The sequence below is a fragment of the Haemaphysalis longicornis genome, unplaced genomic scaffold, assembly GCF_048455015.1.
Source record: "Haemaphysalis longicornis isolate Haplotype H1 unplaced genomic scaffold, Haemaphysalis longicornis Haplotype H1 scaffold_1, whole genome shotgun sequence".
NCBI lineage: Eukaryota > Metazoa > Arthropoda > Arachnida > Ixodida > Ixodidae > Haemaphysalis > Haemaphysalis longicornis.
In genome coordinates, this window is record NW_027526203.1 from 415,097,117 (window position 1) to 415,116,959 (window position 19,843).

Consider the following 19,843-nt stretch of genomic DNA (forward strand, 5'->3'; position numbering starts at 1 on the left):
CCGGATTAATTTTGACCATTTGGGGATCTTTAAAGTGCACCGAAATCTCAAACACATGGGCGTTTTTGCTTTTCGCCTCCACCAGAAAAGCGGAGCAAACGATGGTTGGCGCAACGAACCAAAGCGTCAGCAAAAATTCAAAACGCTGAGTCCCGCCACGACGCCACAAACTGAAAAATTCATACCGTCACCTTCTTACTCAAAATGACTAACACTCCACATCCGCGACCTTTCACACCCACGTATTAAGCCACACAAGACTTGGTGACCTCTTGCCTCTTCTGTTGCGGCTAGACTAGTCTTCTCAGCTGACACTCAGTATTTGGAGAGCACAAATGGTGGATGCAGCAGCTCACTTTCAAACCGCTCTCTCGACGACGAAGTACCGCTATCGCATCGAAACGTAAATTATACCATCTGCGTTTTTTTTTTTTTTTTGCAGATACTTAACGTCACCACTTAAAGGGACACTAAATTTAGTGTAAAAACAAGTTTGCCTATGTCGGTAGATTAGATCATTGTGAATACCAATATACCACTCGCAGCGGCAGCAGTTGCTTATTAACACAGAGAATACAAAAAACGTAAAAACAGATGCCGACACACCATACACTTTCGCGCGCCACTTTGTGACATCACAAACCGCGAGTGTATGACAAACACGGAGGCAGCCGGGACGTGCAAATTTAAAATAAGTGTGTGCTGAAACTTTTCACGGTCACGCGCTTTTAAAAAGACAACAGCAAAAAAAAAAAAAAAAAATGAGACCACATCACAGGCGGTAGGCTTTTTTTTTTTTTTCAGTTTAGATTTCATTGAAACGTTTCGCTTTGAGTGCACGCGGGTGAACGCGACAGCCTACCGCACCTACTACTACTATACTACCACTAGCGCATGTATAATTGACCCAGCCAGCGGCAAAACCAGGTGTAATTAGCGCGATTGACCAGAAACGAGACGGCCGTGAAACTGTTTGATCAACTCCAAATGCATTTTCAACAGCTACTACCAGGTGGAGACACGTCATGGGCACATTCCCAGGAAAGCCTGGCCGACGCCATCCTTCCCGCAAGTAAAGAGGGGGTGCTTGGCGGCCGAATTTGCTCTACACCGCCACACCAAGATGGCATCAAATAAACCCTTCCTGATTGGCTAAAATAAAACTGAACGCCAATGAGGACAGGCTTTCAGGAAGATGGCGGTGACTAATAGAGTATTACCGGGCCCGGCTCGCTTTGGTCGATTTGAGAACGTGTTCGGAAACGTCACAAAAAAAAAAAAAAATGGAAGAGAAAAGGGAAAGAAAAATGCCAGCTCTAACTATTGCTTTCTCAACAAATAAGGCATCGTTAGTTGTCGAAGAAAAATTGAGAGGGCCACGGAACGCGCGATCTTTCCGTTGAAACAAAAAGTTACTCAGCCTTTAGTGTACCTAGCCATGTAAGTTTTAAGTTTGTTTCGCCACGTTCTATTCTACACTGGCGTTCAAAGCGCCTATATGCCATAACTGATACGCCAACTTTGGGCTAATTCGCTTTTCTAGCAAAACTTCAGGCGCCGAAATGCGACAAGGAATCGCGAGGCCTGTTCGACAGGGAGAGGAGCGACGGGCTTTAGTACTTTTGAAAAATGGAAAATTATGCTCGGCAATGATCCGTCGAAGATGGCAGAAGCGAAGTGATTGGCCCAAACAAGATGCCTCTTTATTACACGAATTTAACTTGTGCTGTCCCGTAGAAGCACGGCGTGATGAACGACAATGCGCAATGAACGGCCCACAATATGAGCGAATTTTCAACACGTGTTCCCCACGCAAAGACCACCGCGCTGTTCAGCTTGGCGTGCGCCCGGGAAGAAAGCCATATAAAAGGGGCGGGGGGGGGGGGGGGAAGGTTGCGGTAACGAAGGCCCGATTATCGCCGTCTGCAATGTGGACAAGAGCGATAGCAGCGAAGCACCGGCTTTGATAAGCAAGTATGACGTGAACGCGTAGCACGCGACCTCGATACCCGTCAGCGACACGCGTATCGCTCCCAAGTTGCGCTCGTTGCGCGTGCCAAGCCGTGATAGCAAAATAAATACATGCATTTGCGTCACCAATGCGCAGCCTGGAACGAATGTTTATTCGCCGGAGATTCTGGAGAGGGTCCAAAATTCGCACGGGGCTGAAACGTGCGCGACTTGTGTCGTGCTTGTGACTATTCTTGAGAGAGAGAGAGAGAGAGAGAGAGAGAGAGAGAGAGAGAGAGAGAGAGAGAGAGAGAGAGAGAGAGAGAGAGAGAGAGAGAGAGAGAGAGAGAGAGAGAGAGAGAGAGAGAGAGAGAGAGAGAGAGAGAGAGAGAGAGAGAGAGAGAGAGAACTTTAACAGAATGCACCCCTACAGAGCGGAACAAGCGGCCGGCATCTCATCAGCAGGGCCCCATTCCAATCAGCGAAAGGCGCGTTCCGGTCGGTCGCCCAGGCCTTGTAGAAGCGTACAGGAAGCTAAGCTGCGCATATAGTAGGCGGCTGACTGGCTAGACACTCGCAAGACTATAGTTCATCTCACAAGCTAGCTGCAGCACTGTGGAGGCTACATTGTTGTCCCCCTCAGGGCGCCTAACTCACCGCGAAGGAAGCGGCAAAAGGCGCCGGGGCCGTGCGGTGCCACTTGCCGAGAGGGGAGAAGGGAGTGTCCTTTGAGGACCCCCTTCACGGCGGATTAGGCGCCCTCAGTGGGCGCACTATTGATAACAATGTAGCCTCCACAGTGCTGCAGCTAGCTTGTGAGATGAACTATAGACGAACAAGCCACCGCATACTGCCCCATCGGAAAGAAGCTGCTTGCTAGTACACCCTCTAGTCGTAGCGAAATGTAACTGGCACACCATAAAACACGCACGGGGAGGCACGGGTGACCAGAATTTAAAAAAATGGGGTCTTGGCTCGTTCACTTGACTGGTCAATACGTTTATCAGGACTAATGGCCGTATTCTGAGTCTGTCCCCCCGTGTGTTTCCTCGACTCGGCTGAGTGAAGGATACCGAAATGCATATACATGAGTGTCAGGAGGCATAAAAACGGAGGGATTCCAATGAGATGGAGTGACTAAGAGTGCACGCTGTACATCCAACACCAGAACCAAAAAAGAACGGATGATATTTGCAATGGCAGCAAATGGACCAAAACGAGCGGCATTGCGGTCGCAAGGCGATGGACAACTTCCACTGGCCGCTATTCCGATGAAGGCGAAAAGCGAAAACAAACGTGTGTTCCAGATTTCGGCGCAGGTTTACCCAGGGGGTCAAAATTAATCCGGAGCCCTCCACTACGGAGCGCCTCATCGCCCATGTAGCGTCGGCGCGTTAAACCTCAATCAATCTGTTCTCGCCTCCTTGCGGAAGACTGACTTTGGCCACATGTGGGCACAAAAGCTAGCCCCCCCCCCCCCCCCGTAAATATATGCATCTGTGCATTTATACCAGTACCATACATTCCGGCAGACTGTCAGTCAGCTTCCTCGTGCAATAAGCGATATAGATCAAGGAGCAACGAGAATGCAGGCCGGTATACCGTCTTCACTGCCTGTCGAAATACTCGAAGTCAACAAGTGAATGGGGAACAAGATTTTTAAAGGGGCCATAAAGACAAAATACAAGCTGGGTTAATTAAAAAGACTGCTTTGTCCCGATAACAGTGGTACCAATTTTACCGCAAACTTCGAACAAATAATGAAGGTATCGAAGAAAATGCGTGAAGCAGTGGCGACTCCCTCCGCAAACTTCGAACAAATAATGAAGGTATCGAAGAAAATGCGTGAAGCAGTGGCGACTCCCTAGCCACTTTCCCGCAACTTTTCTATGACGTCACAGAACCTTGTTTATGCGATCGGCGATCTCGGAGCAAGACCATTTCTAAAACACATGACTGGACGATTGTAGTGGGGCCTGTAGTTCAGTTTGACCGCACCACTTGAACGATAACGTGCAGTTAACATCCTGAAAATCGTGTTTTTAGTGCCGGCCCATATTACGTCACTCCAGCCCACAACACGTCACTGTAGCGCGAAATTTGATTGATTTGATTGTAAGGTTTAACGCGCCGACGCAACGCGGACGATGAGGCGCGCCGTAGTGGAGGGCTCCGGATTTATATTGACCACCTGGGGATCTTTAACGTGCGCCGAAATCTCGTACACACGAGCGTTTTTGCTTTTCGCCTCCATCAGAAAAGCGGCCGCCACGGCCGGGAATTGAACCCGCGTCCTCGTGCACAGCAGCACAACGCCTTAGCCACTGAGATACCGCGGCGGGTAGCGCGAAATTTGAAAGTATAGAAAAACTTTCAGCGCGAAATTTGAAAGTTTTATCTACACTCTGCGTTTTTTCGGTTACAAAAACGTCTTGCATGGCAGTAATGGAGCTAATTGAGCTACTGAAGCCTATGTTCTTTCAAGTTAAACAAGGTGCATTTTGTCTTCATGGCCCCTTAAAGAGTGAAAGCTGGTAACGTTGACAAAGCAATTACTTACGTAGCACAAATGCAGGGGCAAATTGATGTTCATTGGGTGCTCTTTAAGACGTTTTATGGCCGCTCAAAGGCCTCTAAGCATTTGCACTGACTGGGAACTCATGGCCACGGTCACGGAGGCCGGTGGAAGTGCCGTAAGGAGCCCACGCGGTCCCCCTTCTCATATTATGAATTTGTGGCCCAGTATGAATTTGCACACCGCATTTCTGTGAACGCTTTGGCTTGACGAGCGTACCCTCGCAGAATCTGGGCTCCCCGTTGAGGGTTCGCCGTGGATTCCAAGGACGGAGAACCCAGAGCGCCCAACGCCCGCGCGAACCGGTATCCCACTTGCAGTATATATCGCTGAAAAACCTGGCTCTTCATTACGCACGCCACGTTCGCCTCTCGAGCCACAGTAATCGAAAGTGCCTGCTATCATAACGTCCACACGAAAACAGCTGCGCAGCAGGGTCGCGCGAATCTGTTTTCTAAAGCCGCGACTGCTCTTCAAATGCCGGGCATTCCAAGGCCCACATTTCCGCCGATCGCATACAAGCGTCGTCTGGTTGGCCTTGCTGCGGTCATTCCCCGATTCCCCCCTCCCACCAAGAACGTGTCACAAGCACTGCCGCCCTAATAATCAGCGCTCAATCGTGCCTGTTCGGCGAGCGGAAAAGCTGGTGAAATCAGACTTCTTGACTCACTCAACTTACTTCACTACGTGCGCTTTGTCAGTCTGATAGGCCGAGGCATATCTGCGCATGAAGTCTCTCCGAGAAGGGAGACGAGGTCGAAGTGGAGAGGAATTCAATTTCAACACAAACCTGTCGCACAACCGGACCCCACCGCATGATTCGCCATGATCACAACCCCGCCCCCCTCCATAAGATTACCGTGCATTGAGATACCGCATGTGCTCAGTGCGCACGCGCGAAAACTCGTGGTAGCAGTGCTTCGTTAGCCCTATACTTGCCCACTGGAGGTAGTGTGGTGGCTACTGAATTCCTGCAGCAGGTGCACACCCATTATGTGCCCATCATGGCACATACCCAAGTATGCACTCATTGCGCACTCACCAGTAATTGACTGAACCTGTTAAATTGACGCCCAATGAGCGCACACTCGTATACATTTCTCCTGATGGCGAAATTTTTAATCCAGCTTCATTCAAAAAGCCCAGCGACTAAAATGCTACCGCATTTCCCCACCACTGCGCGAAGAGTGTGCAAATTTTGAGTGCAGAGCACTTTAGGGCCCGGCTTGTCGTCGCAGCTCGTCCGCGGTCACGCTATCCAGCCACCGCAGTCACCCGGCGTCTCGGACCCAGAATTCTGCGGCGTCACGCACCCAAACAGAGGCTTTGAAAAGATACCCGCTTGACCCTCGATTCAGCCTTCCTACAAATACGCAAAAATAGAAAAATGAACGAAATCTCAAAGACGCACCTAATCCATCCCCTTACGCGTTTAATAAAAAAAAATTACAAACGAAAGAAATACTGAAAACGAACTTACGAAGCGACAACGCTCGGTTTAATTTAGCACCCTCAAGCCATTAACTAAGAAAAGTACAAATAAAAAAAAACAGACTGAATTGATCTAGCTGTTCCCCCAGTGCCACCAAGGAAACGCAAGGTTGGTGAAACGGAGAAGCGGCGGAAGAATGCTTAGACAGCAGCGGACAATGCTCGTATTTTCTATAGCTTTTTCATATCGGTTGTCACTTCATGCGTGCGGTAAGAAGAGCTGGATAACCAAGCAGCCGCGTTAGGAACAACAAATGCACAGGTGGTGGAGCCCACTGGCCCCCTTATTTTATTTTAAGCGGGGATCTGGAAACGTTTAAGGCGACAATGTGTACACGCCAATGTCTCGGCGCTTCTTAGAGTCTCCAGTAGCGTCTGGAGTGGGTTTCCCGGAGGTCGAACTTGGAAGTTAATGGCGCTGGAATGCTCCGTCGTACTGGGCAACACCGGCAACGCGCCTGGGAAGGGAATGATACAGGTCAGGCGCAAGGTCCACATCGTCCTCGATCGGATCTCACTCGTTTTTCAAGGCTTTCAGGTGACGGAATCCATCCTTAAAAGGACCGCCCACAAGGTCAGGAACAAGTTCCTCACAACGTTAATGTGAGCGTCAGAACAGAGCCACCGTAGTTATGACACCCCCCCCAGATGTACGGCCTTATCGCGAACGGCCTGAACTGCTGGTTCATCCGCAGTGCTGCATGCAGCTTTCTCAGGGTCTTGCCCCTCGGTGAAAATTCTACAAGGGGCTGTCTCATTCGCATGCCAAGCTGCCACCAATAGAAAGCGTCAAAGCGGGATTCTTATAGGAATAAAGGCGCCGCCACTGCCGCCATTTTTTTTTATTATTGTAGACGCATATGTTGACTTCTAGTGCACAATGACTGCAGAACTGCTTCCCGTGCGTTACTTGTCGCGTTCCCACTGCGTACAAAGCGGTCGCACGCCACTTAATTCAATCGCCGACCACGTCGTCCCTGACTCAAGCGTAGGGGGAAGGGACACGGCAGAAAAAACGAAGGCGTAGTGAAAACGCGCACTTGCTTTGTCTAGCGCGGCGGTCTGTCAACAAAGCCGCGCAATCTGCATGCATGGCAGAGAGTTAGCGCTCTTAACAGGTGGTGAGGCTTCGGAAGCGTTTTGAAGGTGGGGGGGCTCAGGGCAGTAGATGATGATGATGATGTAGTAGTAGTTATGAAACAAGACCGTTTTTTGGCGTCTGAAATGGATAGATTTTTTTTTTCGCGGAGGTGTCGGCCCTGATATTCCAACTTAATCTCCAAAATCGTACATAACATAATAATTCGGGTGATTAATTGATTGGTTATGGAACAGCAAGCACTCGAACTGCACTACAAATGCCTTCACGAGCGAAACAATCGACATCGCGAATAAATCTATGGTAAGGAAATACTTTACTCCTCCTTGCAAGAACAGTTCTTAAGAAATGATTACCCTTGACAAGCGGGCCTTGTACCTTTTGGCAAAGTGACTCATTAGTATAGGTTACCGGTAAAAAGCGCAAAAGCTCACGGGTACGTCGTCTGCTCCCGCCACTTTCGGTTCGAGATCTCTTCTGCTCGCCCGTACGCCAGCGGCTTTCACGCGCGTGTTATTAGTCACAGGGCGCTTACCTTTCAGAGAAACCCCTAGTAGAATCCATAGTTATTTTTTTTTTATTAAATTCGCGATGCAAGCGTTTTGTCTTCTCGGTAAACACACACGCGCGTGAAAGCCGCCGGCGTACGGGCGAGCAGAAGAGATCTCGAACCGAAAGTGGCGGCACTCCTCGAGAGAAAACAATGTACCCATGAGCCTTTGCGCTTTTTACCGCTCAACTATTGGGCCTCGTGCTTTGGACCACTCCAGCCAGCTTTTTTTTTTTTTTTGGGGGGGGGGGGGGGGGGCTCAGCCCCTTCTTTTTGACAAGAGGGGGAGGGGGGCGGCGGGCTCGAGTCTTCCGGAGCCCCTGGCTCTAAAGGAGACGGCGTAGCAGACGATGCTCACACAACAAAAGGTCTCGTAGCGCAGGTGTCAATACCCTCCCGGTTTTGCAGCTTTCCCATCGTGATAAGGCGTTGACTTACCGAACGGTTGACGATACCGTGACAATGCTAAATCTTTGGGGGCGTATAATCATCACAATACTCCTAGCCCTAGTTAGAAAAGCCACAGTGAAGAACTTGACAATAGCGGTCCGATGCAATTCAGTATTCGGCCGAATTAGCGAACTGTGACTTATGTACAACTTAATGGCGCGATTCGCTGCCTTGTTCAGGCAGTATGTAGCTCTCCATACTAACCTATGCTCATGCTTTTTTCTGCCTGACCGCATACTGGCAGCACGTCATGCGGTGAAGGGTAAATAGCGAGCAACGGTGGTAGGAGGTGCGGGGGTCAACTTCAAAAATGGTTTTCATCACAATAAAACGCGTCCAAATAAACCAAGCACAAGACAAAATGTAGGACTAAATTTTCGGTAGAAATCAACTTTCTTTTTATTTCAGAACTTATCTCTCCTTCGTTTTTGCCTCACTGTGCCCCAAGACATTTTAGTAGATACCTTACAAGAATGACGAGAAACAGGCTGAATGATTGTAAGAAAGGCACGCAATTTCCTGAAGAAACCTCAAAAAGTATTAACATTTCCAGTTCTCATTGGCGTCTAAACGCTGGAAAAAGAACCGTATTTATAGCGCAATGCTACAAATCCCCCCCTCCCCCCTGTAAAACAAACTAAGCGTTCAAAACATTTTTTTTTTAATTTATGAGAAATTTTCTTTTCGCAGCGTGTTAATCCCATCAGTGAACTGCTGGGGCTTGGACTACTTGGTGCATGCCGTATACGAAACGGGAACAGCGCGTTTGACGAAGCGCATTAGGAAGGACGTTCAAGCAAGCGGTTGGTCTTCGTCCATCTGGTATTTTGTCAAACACGCGCTATTTCATTTCGCAGTGAACCTCAATGGCTCCCACGGAATTAAGGTGATAGTGGTGATGATGATGTGTATTAACAGATGGACCTAGCCCTGCGTGGTATGCCGGCAATTGCTCCTGTCGCGGGAAATCGCCAGGATTCACTGAGGCGTGTGTCCCTTAAAAACCCGAGGATCAGGCGCAAAATGTCCCTCCTGGTGATCCGATGGCCTGTAGGAAAAAGGATATCCGAAGAGGCATGCGGAGCGGCTCTGCTTCAAAGTCCTTTAAACAAAACTAATCTCTCCGTCGTATGCTCTCGGCAGTCCATAAGAAAATGTCCGATGTCACCTGTTACACCAGTGCGCACAGAGGCGAGGAGATAAGGTTCAGCTTATGGAGCCACGCCAGTTTCTGCGCTGAGTTGGTCCGGATGCGGAACAGTAAGGATGCCTCTGTAATCTTCATTCCTTTGGTAACACAAGGTTGGTGTTGTGGTCGCCAAAGAGATCTGAAGTGTTCTTTAATGATGGTTTTCAAAATTCGCCGTTCGTCTGGAGCCGCTTCCAGAAAACGAGTACACGATGTCGCTCCACAGGCCAACTTGTCCGCGGTTTCGTTTCCAAGCACTCCTACATGGGAAGGAACTCACTGGACGCGAACGGAAAGTCCGTTTTCATTTAACTGCTGAAGGTGACGCAGGGAGCGTTGGCAAGTTTTACCTGCGGGAAATCCAAGCTGCAAACGTTGAGGCTGACTTGGCATCCGTAAGAATTACCGCACACCGCCCTCGAAGCGATTTAACCTTTTTCAAAAATTATTTCGCCTGAAATGAAGAGGCTCCTCTTGCACGCGGACATATCCCGCGGTCTACGCATGCTTATAAAATGCACAACTTCCGTGACTCACCATCGCCCATAGTGGGATAGAGGAGGCTCCGCTGCCTAGCCGGTTCATTGACACACAAACAGCCACTGCGCTTTACTCTAACATAAGAACACTCTTGCTTTATGCAGCGTATGCAAACTTTCGTGTGCGCGCATGTTGAATTGTAAAAGTCAAGAGGCGCTACCGGCGAAGATTTGCGGAGGGTGTATCAACATAGTGGATTTTACTTTCCTCTCCCAGTGTGCACAGACGGCAGATGAATGAAAAAAAAAAAAAAAAAAAAAAACGAAATTTACGTGCTGTGAATGTGAAAGCATTATTGCAATCCCCTGGCGATAGACTTATTCACTGCTGCATAGCAAGTGTATAAAAAGCTCAGATTGGTTCGCGGTGAAGATGAAGAAAGGAATGCGAGGAAACACGCAAACACGATTTTATGAACCACGCTCTACGGATCCTTGCGGGGAGCGCGCTTGTTTAGTGTTCCTGCATGCCACGATTTCTGTTTTTTACTTCGATAACTCAGCGCGGCCCGTGTATTTTTCCAGCAATTCGATGTTCACTAACACCGGGTTTTTAAGACTTGTTAATCGCGCGCAACTTGCCTAGCAGGGCGACGTCACCTTGCTAGGCAAGCCGCACATGATTCACGATGGGCTAAGGGTACGGTACCCTTAGCCCATCATGCCCCCGAACTTGAACTTAGCCCATGAACTTGAACTGAGCGCACTCTGTATCTCCCTTCCTTATCAACCCAACCAATAATACGCTTTAACCAGCTAACTACAAAATTCATGAGCCATTATACTACGTGAAGGTGTGTGACCAGTGAAGCTGAGGTATTATACGCGGCTCGCCCACTGTAACGACGAAGGAGAAGTGAGACTCAAAAGGGAGAACGGACATTGCCTTGACAACGATACTGCCGCCCGCGGAGCCGGAGAAAACTAGACCCGCAAGCGCTTATTGGAACGCCGACAAAAAGAGGGCGGTGCGAGCGTAAACAGGGCCGAAGCGAGACGCCAGTGTAAAATGTTTAAGAAAGCGTTATTATCTGAGAGCTACAGAGATCTTAAAAAATGTTTCCCATAGATAACTAATGTAAGCATTCGCAAACGATTTCGCATGAAATGTGAGAAGTGAGTGTTTGCACACGCAAAGCGAAAAAATTGGCGCAGCTCGTGTATGGCCCAGTTGATAATTGCGAAAATGACATATACCCAAATGTAGTACATACTCTCATGGGGGGATTGGTCAAGGTCGAAAAAAAATGATGAATCAAATTATTAACTTCATTCAATCAAACAATCAATTTATATCAGCCAATAATTTCAGTTAATAATAGCTCAATTCAGGTAACGCAATATCGCGCCCGTTGTGTGGTCGCCTCTCGAATTTCTTTTTGTTCATTCTCGTCCTTTCGCCTTTTCGAGCGTTCCCAAGAAAAAGAGAAATATCAAAAATATTTTCGTTTAATATCCAGGTAACTGGAATTCAAAATTTCGAACACGACCGGGGTAATATTTGCAAGTACTACTACCTCCCAGTGCGCTTGTACTAAATTGGATCTCGTATTAGCAATGTACACAAACAAAAAATCGCTGGAAGATCCCAAATAACAAGGAAAACAAATACAAGCACACAACGGCTCGAATCCGTCATTTTATGCCCTGCGACATCTTCAATGGAATAAAAACATACATGCAATCGAAAGACAATGCCGGCCACGGGAATATGGCTTGTTGTTCTTAAGATTGACTTTGCATTTTCTGTCAAAGCGAACTAAAACGCTTCACTCTCTCCCGCGTGACAGTGATTAGCACTATCATTATAAATATGGTAACTAAAAACATTGGGGTGGCTGGAGAAACAGCAGAGCTGGCGGCCCCCCTCCCTTAGTCGGAGACCCGGCTGTTGCACCTCACATTTATTTCCAAACTCGCCGCTGAAAGTTCTCCATGTCTGGCAGGCGCCGATCGTTTCGTCCGCAGGCTTTCACATCTAGCTCTCCCGAAGTGGACCGCGTTAGCACGCGCTAGAACCGGCGGCCAAGTCGAAAACCAACGCCCGCGCTACGAACCCAAAGAAAATGCTGTGCGCCCGGAAAAAAAAAAAAAAAAAAAAGCATAGGTCAATCGGATAGACGCCGGTTTCATAACGCGGGGGACATAGGCTCGATTCCGACCCCGGTAAGGGTTTATTTCTTTTTCTTTCCAATGGGCTGCACATGTTATTGGCCCCCGCCGCTGCTAACCCCGCACCCCTCAGGTGGCCTAGTGGTCGGGCTGCCGGTTTCACGGCGTTTTAAAGGTCCCGGGTTCGATTCCCGGGACCTCCCTAACATCTTTTTTCTTTAGGACGGACAAAGCTCAGCCAAAGCTCTGCTGTTGAAATTCACGGATCCCTAGCCAGAAACAGCTTCGCCGTAAAAACAAAGAAAGGCGCGTGGTGCGGCCTGTCGCGCACGTGGTGCAGCATACGGGGCGGCGATAAGGCAGAATTTAGCGAACACGTACCCATAAGAAGGAGCGGGGGTAGGGCAGTTCACCGGGGCGCGTGTCGCTAGCCAAGGCACCGATAAGGCGGTATCACAGACTCTTGCACGATACCTAGGATATACGTGATGATACCGAACAGACTCGTCCCCGCATCGCAGTCCCCGCATCGCGGCTACCGTATGCGCAGGCCTGTAGCAAAGCGGCAACGCGGCAGGCAGTGCTCTGCCAGTTTCTTATCGAGCGGCCGTGCACGGTGGTACGAGTGAGGCCTCCTTTTGCACGCGCTGGACACGGTCACGGCACGCATGCCGAGGAGGTGGAGGAATAAACTTTATTGCAGTATGCAATTGAGGGGCGGGTGGTGACCACTGGGCGCAGCCCGGCGGTGACTTCGGCAGCACGTTCCACCAAGGCTTTCTGGACCCCGGGGTCAGAGCCGCCCAACGCCGCCTCCCATTGATCAACAGAGGGGATTAGGGGTAAGGGGTTTCGAGGGCACGCCCACATAGCGTGGCAGATGGTGTCGACATCCCCGCAGTGGGGGCATAGGGGTGATGGGTACTGATCGGGGTATATGCGATAAAGGCTGGCGCGGCACGGAAGGGCATTTGGAGGAGCCGCCACAAGCGTTCTTCCTTTGTAGAAAGTGAGGAGTGGGCTGGGGGGTATTTCTGGCGGAGGAGGCGGTAGTGCGCGGTGATAGCCGCGTACGTAATAAGGCTATCTCGAGTGGATTGCGCTCCGTGGTTTAGAAGGCATAACTCGGCTACTTAAGAACTGCACTTATTACTCGAAACGGCGCGAGGAAATAAAATTTCAGATGCAGGCACAGGCTGGGCGATCTTTCACAATCTTTTTGTTGTTTAGTGGGTTTCACATGTCCTCTGTGCAGCGCACTTCTTGTTCGGCCTAGTTAAGTTATAGTGAGGCGTAAAGCATAGTTGATAGATCGCCCAGCCTGTGCCTGCACCTGACATTTTATTTCACCGCGCCGTTTCGAGTAATAAGTGCAGCTCAAGTAGCCGAGTTATGCCTTCTTTCGGCATGAGTGCCGTGACCGTGTCCAATGCGCGCAAAAGGAGGCCTCACTCGTGCCCATATGTCATGACTCATTAACTAAAAGCACGCTTAATTACATTAAAAGTTGTATCACGCAGTAGCTGTTCTCTGTTTTATCACCCCCTATCCTTTTTCCCACAGTCACTTTCAGTAACAATCATGGGTTTTGCAGTTTACTCTGCGTATCATTTCTAGATTTGGGGGGTTTAGCGCGCCGAAGCTACACAGGCGACGAGGCGCGCCGTAGTGAAGGGCTCCAAATTAACTCTGACCACCTGAGGATCTTTAACGTGCGCCGAAATCTTAACACATGGGCGTTTCCCCTCTCGCCTCCATCTCAAAAGCAGTCACCGCGGCCGGGATTGATCGCGCGTCCTTGGGCTTAGCAGCACAACGCCATGGCCACTTTCGGGCTGTATAAAGGTGGACATTTGCCCCACATGGATCTAGATGAACACAATCACATAATGTGTCGAATCGCTCGTTTCTTTATCGACCACACCCGTGCCTCACTTTGAACACGCTTCCTTACAAATTCCTCAAACACCCTGATGCTGTACCTTCAAGAAGCAAAGCACTATACCTTGGAGTTATCAGTGAGATCTCCCAATTTGAAACAACATATCCCTGTCGTACATCTCTAAAGGCAGTTCCGATTCCATTTTTTTTTCCCCAGTCATTCGGTTGTCTCGTTAGGAGGAGGAGAAGGAGTAAACATTTATTGACCAAAAGAACGGGAGTGAGGGGTGGTTGTCAGCTTCCTACTCCCAGGAGGCCGCGAGCCTTTGCTGAGTCCAGGGCTCGTTGCACCAGGGCTTTTTGACGCTCCGGTGCCGAGCTGGTCAGCGCAGTTAGTCTTTTTTTGTTTTGTCACCTCGGTCACACTCGCTCCTTTAGTGCATAGTCGGCTACTGCGTGTCCGCGCTTTTCATGCAGAGGTATCTAAGACACTAGCTGCCCACTTACAAGATCCACAGTTTTTATCGGAACATGCAAGTGAGCCTCTTCAAACGACGTCCAGTCCACGCCGCCCTGCACCGCCCCGTCCGTCGCTTTGACGTGAGCCGTCTAATGGCAGTGCAGTATTGGGCGAGTTGGTAATCCATCTTAACAATACAGCGCAACAGAAACAACGACTTAAGCTGAGGCACACAGGACAAGCGCTGGCCCTGTGTGCCTCAGCTTAAGTGTTTGTTTCTGTTGCGCTGTATTGTTAAGGCCGCCAAATGGCCTACAGTTCTTTGGGTCACTTATGGTCCTGATATGGTGCTTGAATTTAAGCTGAGCGCTGAGTTCGCAAATGCTAGAGCCGAAACACGTCTCAAATTCCTTGTACTATTTTTTATGTGTTAGAACCACATGGATCTCTACGTTTCATTATAGCAGCGTTTCTTTTATGCTTCAAGCGGTGCCTCGTTCTTTTCAGAAGTTCCTCTGTCCGCTTATCCACACTCCAAAATATCTGCATTCATAACTTGTGATGCTCGATCGACAGGGCATCTATACCCTTCATCCATACAGGGCAAAAATACCTTTTACCTGAGGTAAATGGTATTTTTCATCTTTTATTTCAAAGCGCTTTGCCTTTCACGAAGCGTTTCGTTACGGATAAGAAAGGTGACACCGCCATTCGACAGCCGTAGGTGCCTATAGGCACAAGCAGTTTTTATTATCCGGCTTCTTAGACTGCCTGCCACAAAAAAAGCGCGCGCTCTCTCTTTCAGACTTCCTGTCCCAAAAAGGCGCCATACTACTCCCTGTCTCCGCCAGGTGAAGGTCCCGCACAGACCTGGATTCCAACCTAAATGGACCATGCAATGCGACTTCTGTGCAGCAAACCAATGAGTGGTTGGCTAAAAATACAGTGCGAAAGAAGCTACCTTATTGTTGCGTGCACGCACGCATGCAGTATGTCACCACAATGAGCCTCTTGGGGAAACGGCCCGCCTGTGCGCGCTAAAAATTTTAGCCGTGGTCGCATTCTGTGGTCTATTCTTTACAAAATAATACACGAAACAGCAACTCCTTGTTGCTGTTTTTTTTTTTTTTTTGCAAACTAATAAAGACCTGCTCTAACCTTAAGCGCCACATCTTTTTTTTGTGTGTGCATGTATCTGCAGAGGGAAAAAAATATTCCCTCAAATATTTTGCTCCCTAAAACACGTTTTTCAATCGATTGCTAAAAACCTTTGGCACTGCTTTCGCCTGTGTTAATGTATTATTTCTGAACAGTATAGATCATAAAATGTGAACGCCGTGCAGAATGCCAGTGCGAAAAGAACTATAATGGCTGAACACAACACAGTTCTGCGACCAACAAGCAGGCGTTGCTGCAACAAAAATCGCATAGAAAAATCTGTGCGCTATACAGGCGCAGCAGATGACATCGTGACTTCCGCCGCACTTGCCGATATCGGAACAGATATTTGTCGTGCTTTTCGCGCCACGTAGAAGTAAATCAGTGCTGGGCAAAACGTGCTTGGCAGATTGCGGCTGCACGCTCCATGAATGCATCACGACCGCGACCGTTAAATTCCGCTGAATTTTAGCGCAGTGTCACAGAGGCGTAACGTGAGTAGCCGCTCGTCAGCCAGCCTGGTCTGGTATGGTCTCCGAAGAAGCGACTGGTAGTTTTGACTTTACACACTTTTATTGACCTTCTTTTTCGCACCCACTAATATGAAAGCCCAATGTACGCAGCAATGTGCCTTCTTTAAAGAAAGAGGCGGGAAGAAAACTGCATGTAAAGGCACGAAACCAGCGTCCCCGGCAACCACCCCGTGAACTGGACCAAACTGGTTGCACTCCCCCTCCCGAGAGCCCAATTGGCCAACCTCGGCTTCTAAGTGCGGTGGCAAGCTTCCAACTCGGCGCAGCGTGGCCGAGGGGGCACCGGCGATGGGGCGATAACAAGGCCCTCAAGGTCCCGCCTTCCTGCGGCGACAACCATGGTCCCGGGGAACACGGCCACACGGCTATCCAATGCAAGACATGGCCAGCCCTACCTCGCTGTTCACGGCTTGTGAAAGCACTGTGCCACCTCTCGCCAAGGAGCATTCGTTGACTAGTGCATAGTGTGCCACGTTTCAGCACGTCGGCTTGCGCAACAGGTCATAGCGTTCATGGGCGCGCAGAATCGAGTGATTGGATAATGAAGAGAAAATCGCCATCGTGCCGTAAGTCATACACAGCTGTTTGGCCAGGAATATTTACGTAATTGCTTGCACTTTTATCCGGGCAGACAAGAAAACCATGGCGAAAACGGGGTACCTTCAATTTTTCAACTATTCTGACGAGCGGCAAAGCTTCGTCAAAGTACACTTCTGAACACATCTGAATCGGAAATCCGCGACACTATTTACTGCAGCAAAAGACACAGCGGGGTGGTTTGCGAGCACGACCGTTGCAAACAGAGTGTAGTATTGGGCGAGTTGGTGATTTATCTTAACAATACAGCGCAACAGAAGCAGACTTAAGCTAACATACACAGGCAAAGCACAATTTAAGCTACTGCACGCTTTAGGCGCCAACAGCAGTCGGCCCGCAGAGAAAAAAGGTGCGGGACACAGCCGCATGCCAAAAACAGCTACAAGGCGTTAGATGTCCTAAAATATACCCACAAGTGGATCGAGATGCGATCGTTGGTAATTTTGCTCGTATTCACGCTGAAACAAGCAAGCCACTAGAAAAACACATTTGCCATGAAAGTTAAGCTAATCCAAGCTTCACTGTTAAGCAAGCCGGATAGAGTTCCACAGTCGATAAGAATGCGTCCGATAAGTGTCCGTTTAAACACGAAACACCGTTTCGAGTAAAATACACCAACGACTCTTACTCCCGATGACATATCGCACCGTCGATGTCCGCGTGAGCGCTGCCGAGTGACAGCTCTACGGTAGCCGCTATTTCTGGAATGCCGTGGTCAAGCACACCATACATGCAAAGGGCGGGTACGAAAAAGTAACAGCACCCCAGCAAGCCGGTCAACTGTATCTTGCCGGCAAAGCGAAAAACCGTGCACAGGAGCCCAACATCGTGACGACGTGAGCGCATTGGGTCAGCGACACCTGTCCGAGTTCGGGACACTTTTCGAACAGCTGTTGCCGAGCTCTTTTCTATTTTTAACCCGAAAGCTGGTCAATTTTACTGCGAGTGAATTGCGGACAGCAGAAATCCGGACAACACGCGGAATGATAGGCTTACCGCGGTAAGCAGGTGATGAGCTTCATCGTGCACGGCTTTCTTGGGATAAAACTAGCGGCTGGTCACGTGTACGCGCCCACCGGGTCTCGAAGCCCTCGTGCGAGTGCCGCGGGCTGCGCTAGGTAAAGGGAGAGTGAGGCACTACGATCCAACCACCTTGCGATAAGGCGGTCCGTCGGAATTCTTCCACGTACCCCACAACCCCACTGCGACCAACGCCTGATAAGTCGACATAGCGGACAGGCTCAGAACAACGAGCCTAGCTTGGCGTTATTGACTACCGAAATCCGACAGGCACGAAACATTTAGTTTGAAAGCGCCAGTCTACACGGCGCTCGTGCTCAGACCTACTTCCACGCGCGGAAGCCGACCGCAAAACAAAAGTTCTACGAAAAAAAGAAAAAGAAGCAAAAAAAAATAAACCACCGGCAATGTCGTCATACAGAACCTGCGTCCTTATTGGCCCAACGCCAACTTCCTGCCGAGAACGGCGAAGTGTCGTCTGCTACTTCCGGAATGATAGCATGCTGCTGGGCCGCAGCGTTCGCGTGAACCCAGCGGCTAGAGAAAACTCTGTACCGTCACACAACGAACGCATGCAAGCGAACAACCACGGTCGCCCTTTACAACAGGCAATCAAATAATGTTCCCCTATTGCACTGGGGAATAATGGCAGCATAAAATTCAGGCAGAAAACAAAAAAGAATACGTGGAACGTGTAAAAAAAGCATTTATTGCATTTCACACATCGTCGCTTTCGCCCCATTTGTACACAAACCTTCCTCGAGAACTTGTTCTTTTCATGGCGCATGAACGGCAGGTGCAGGCAACTTATAAACACGTGAAAAAATATTTAATACAGAAACTGCTGCTGCGGACAGCACTATTCGAACAGATTGCACAGGATCGAATAGCGGCAAACAAAAAATGTAGTGCTTATAGTACAGCCTGCAGCTGTTATTTTGTTTCAATAACAACGCTAGGAATAGTCAACCAGCGTACGCTAGCTGCGGATACACTGAGCATTCAAAAATAAATAGGCGAAACATGGTCTCACTGAGCATGTCTGAAAACGATAGTGATATTGAAGCATTTACAAATCAGCACTCCGCTCTAATACGCCCCATGTATCAAGTGCACCGAGACGCACACACAAATAACAGGAACAGGTGCACTAGCTGCATAGTGTAATGGCGGAAATGTCAGACTTTCTGTGCTGTAATACGCAGCTGCACATAAAGAAAAGACATTCTGTACACAGAACATTTCGTTCTTGTTCAATTCACAAAATGGCACATTTCATATCGCAGTCTTCGGCAGGAACAAAGTTCCTTCCCAGCGAGGAACGCCTTGAGCCGCTCGTCATTACACCAGGCGTCTGGACCACAGCAGACCACGACTCAGTCGATCCTAGGTCGACGGCTTCGAGTCCGTGGTGTGCCATGAACTTCGGACGCGCCGTTGTTCGCAACCAGCAGTTCGCGAACAAATCTGAACCGCGACAGGAACAGTTTCCATACGATGTACCATCCTGTAAGACGTGTATAGAAAAACAAAAAAAAACGAACGCCACGGAAGCAGTTAGGTTGAAATAGCAGTCTTTCTTTCGGTACGCTCCACATAAACTCTAGTAAGCGTTAAACGAATATCAATCTCAGACAAAGAGGTCGTAACACAACGGCTGACGCTATCTGTTTACATCTGACAAAGCAATTACGCCGTAACTATGTCACAGCCAACTACAATACCGCGGTTGCCAATTTTTGCCGATTAGCAAGGAGTACAAGTACATGTAAAGTAGAAAAAGTGGTAAATACAATAGTAACGGTACAGAAAACTGCGAAGCAAAGCCAGTTTTGCTACGTCCTGCTTTGTTTGCAAGTTCTATGCAAGATAGCGCCTAACCCGACGTTGTGCTCACCTATGCCCACCAGCAGAAGAACGAGAAGGAAGGCGAGAACAAACGACACTACGGCTAGCAGAAGGTTTAACATTCTTCATAACCGGTGAGAGGATTTCCTTTGAAGTATGGTCAATATTATGAACGCGTGGAAGCGGCCATGTTGCGAGGTGACAAAGCAAAAATAATAAAAAACAAAAGCTGTCATACTCGCTACTAATATACCGTAAACGCCCATATTAAAAATATTTAAAATTCATTTTTAAAATGTGATGCTTTTAATTTGAAAAAAGGGCAGTGCAACTAGCAATTATTGCGCTTCAAATATTGTAATAGGCTTACAGCGCCACACCTTTGTACTCT

At 48.9% G+C, this 19,843-nt stretch overlaps 1 protein-coding gene and 2 long non-coding RNA genes across 3 annotated transcripts in view; all 3 read right to left on the bottom strand.

The window, feature by feature from the left end:
• Nucleotides 1-17,739, bottom strand: part of LOC144155573 (phosphoenolpyruvate carboxykinase, cytosolic [GTP]-like) — a 65,534-nt gene extending 47,795 nt beyond the window's left edge. The window contains exon 1 of the mRNA XM_077687109.1: nt 17,581-17,739. Coding sequence (XP_077543235.1) covers nt 17,581-17,606 — 26 coding nt within the window. The 5' untranslated portion in view covers nt 17,607-17,739. The remainder of the gene's footprint in view (nt 1-17,580) is intronic.
• On the bottom strand, nt 6,276-7,715 carry LOC144172619 (uncharacterized). Its single transcript, XR_013323064.1, has 2 exons — nt 7,472-7,715; nt 6,276-6,474 (listed from the first exon to the last, which is right to left on the bottom strand). It is a non-coding gene; the product is annotated as an uncharacterized LOC144172619 (long non-coding RNA).
• A 555-nt stretch (nt 17,740-18,294) lies between the features above and the next one.
• On the bottom strand, nt 18,295-19,840 carry LOC144155576 (uncharacterized). Its single transcript, XR_013319593.1, has 2 exons — nt 19,502-19,840; nt 18,295-19,111 (listed from the first exon to the last, which is right to left on the bottom strand). It is a non-coding gene; the product is annotated as an uncharacterized LOC144155576 (long non-coding RNA).
• Between the last annotated feature and the right edge of the window lie 3 nt (nt 19,841-19,843).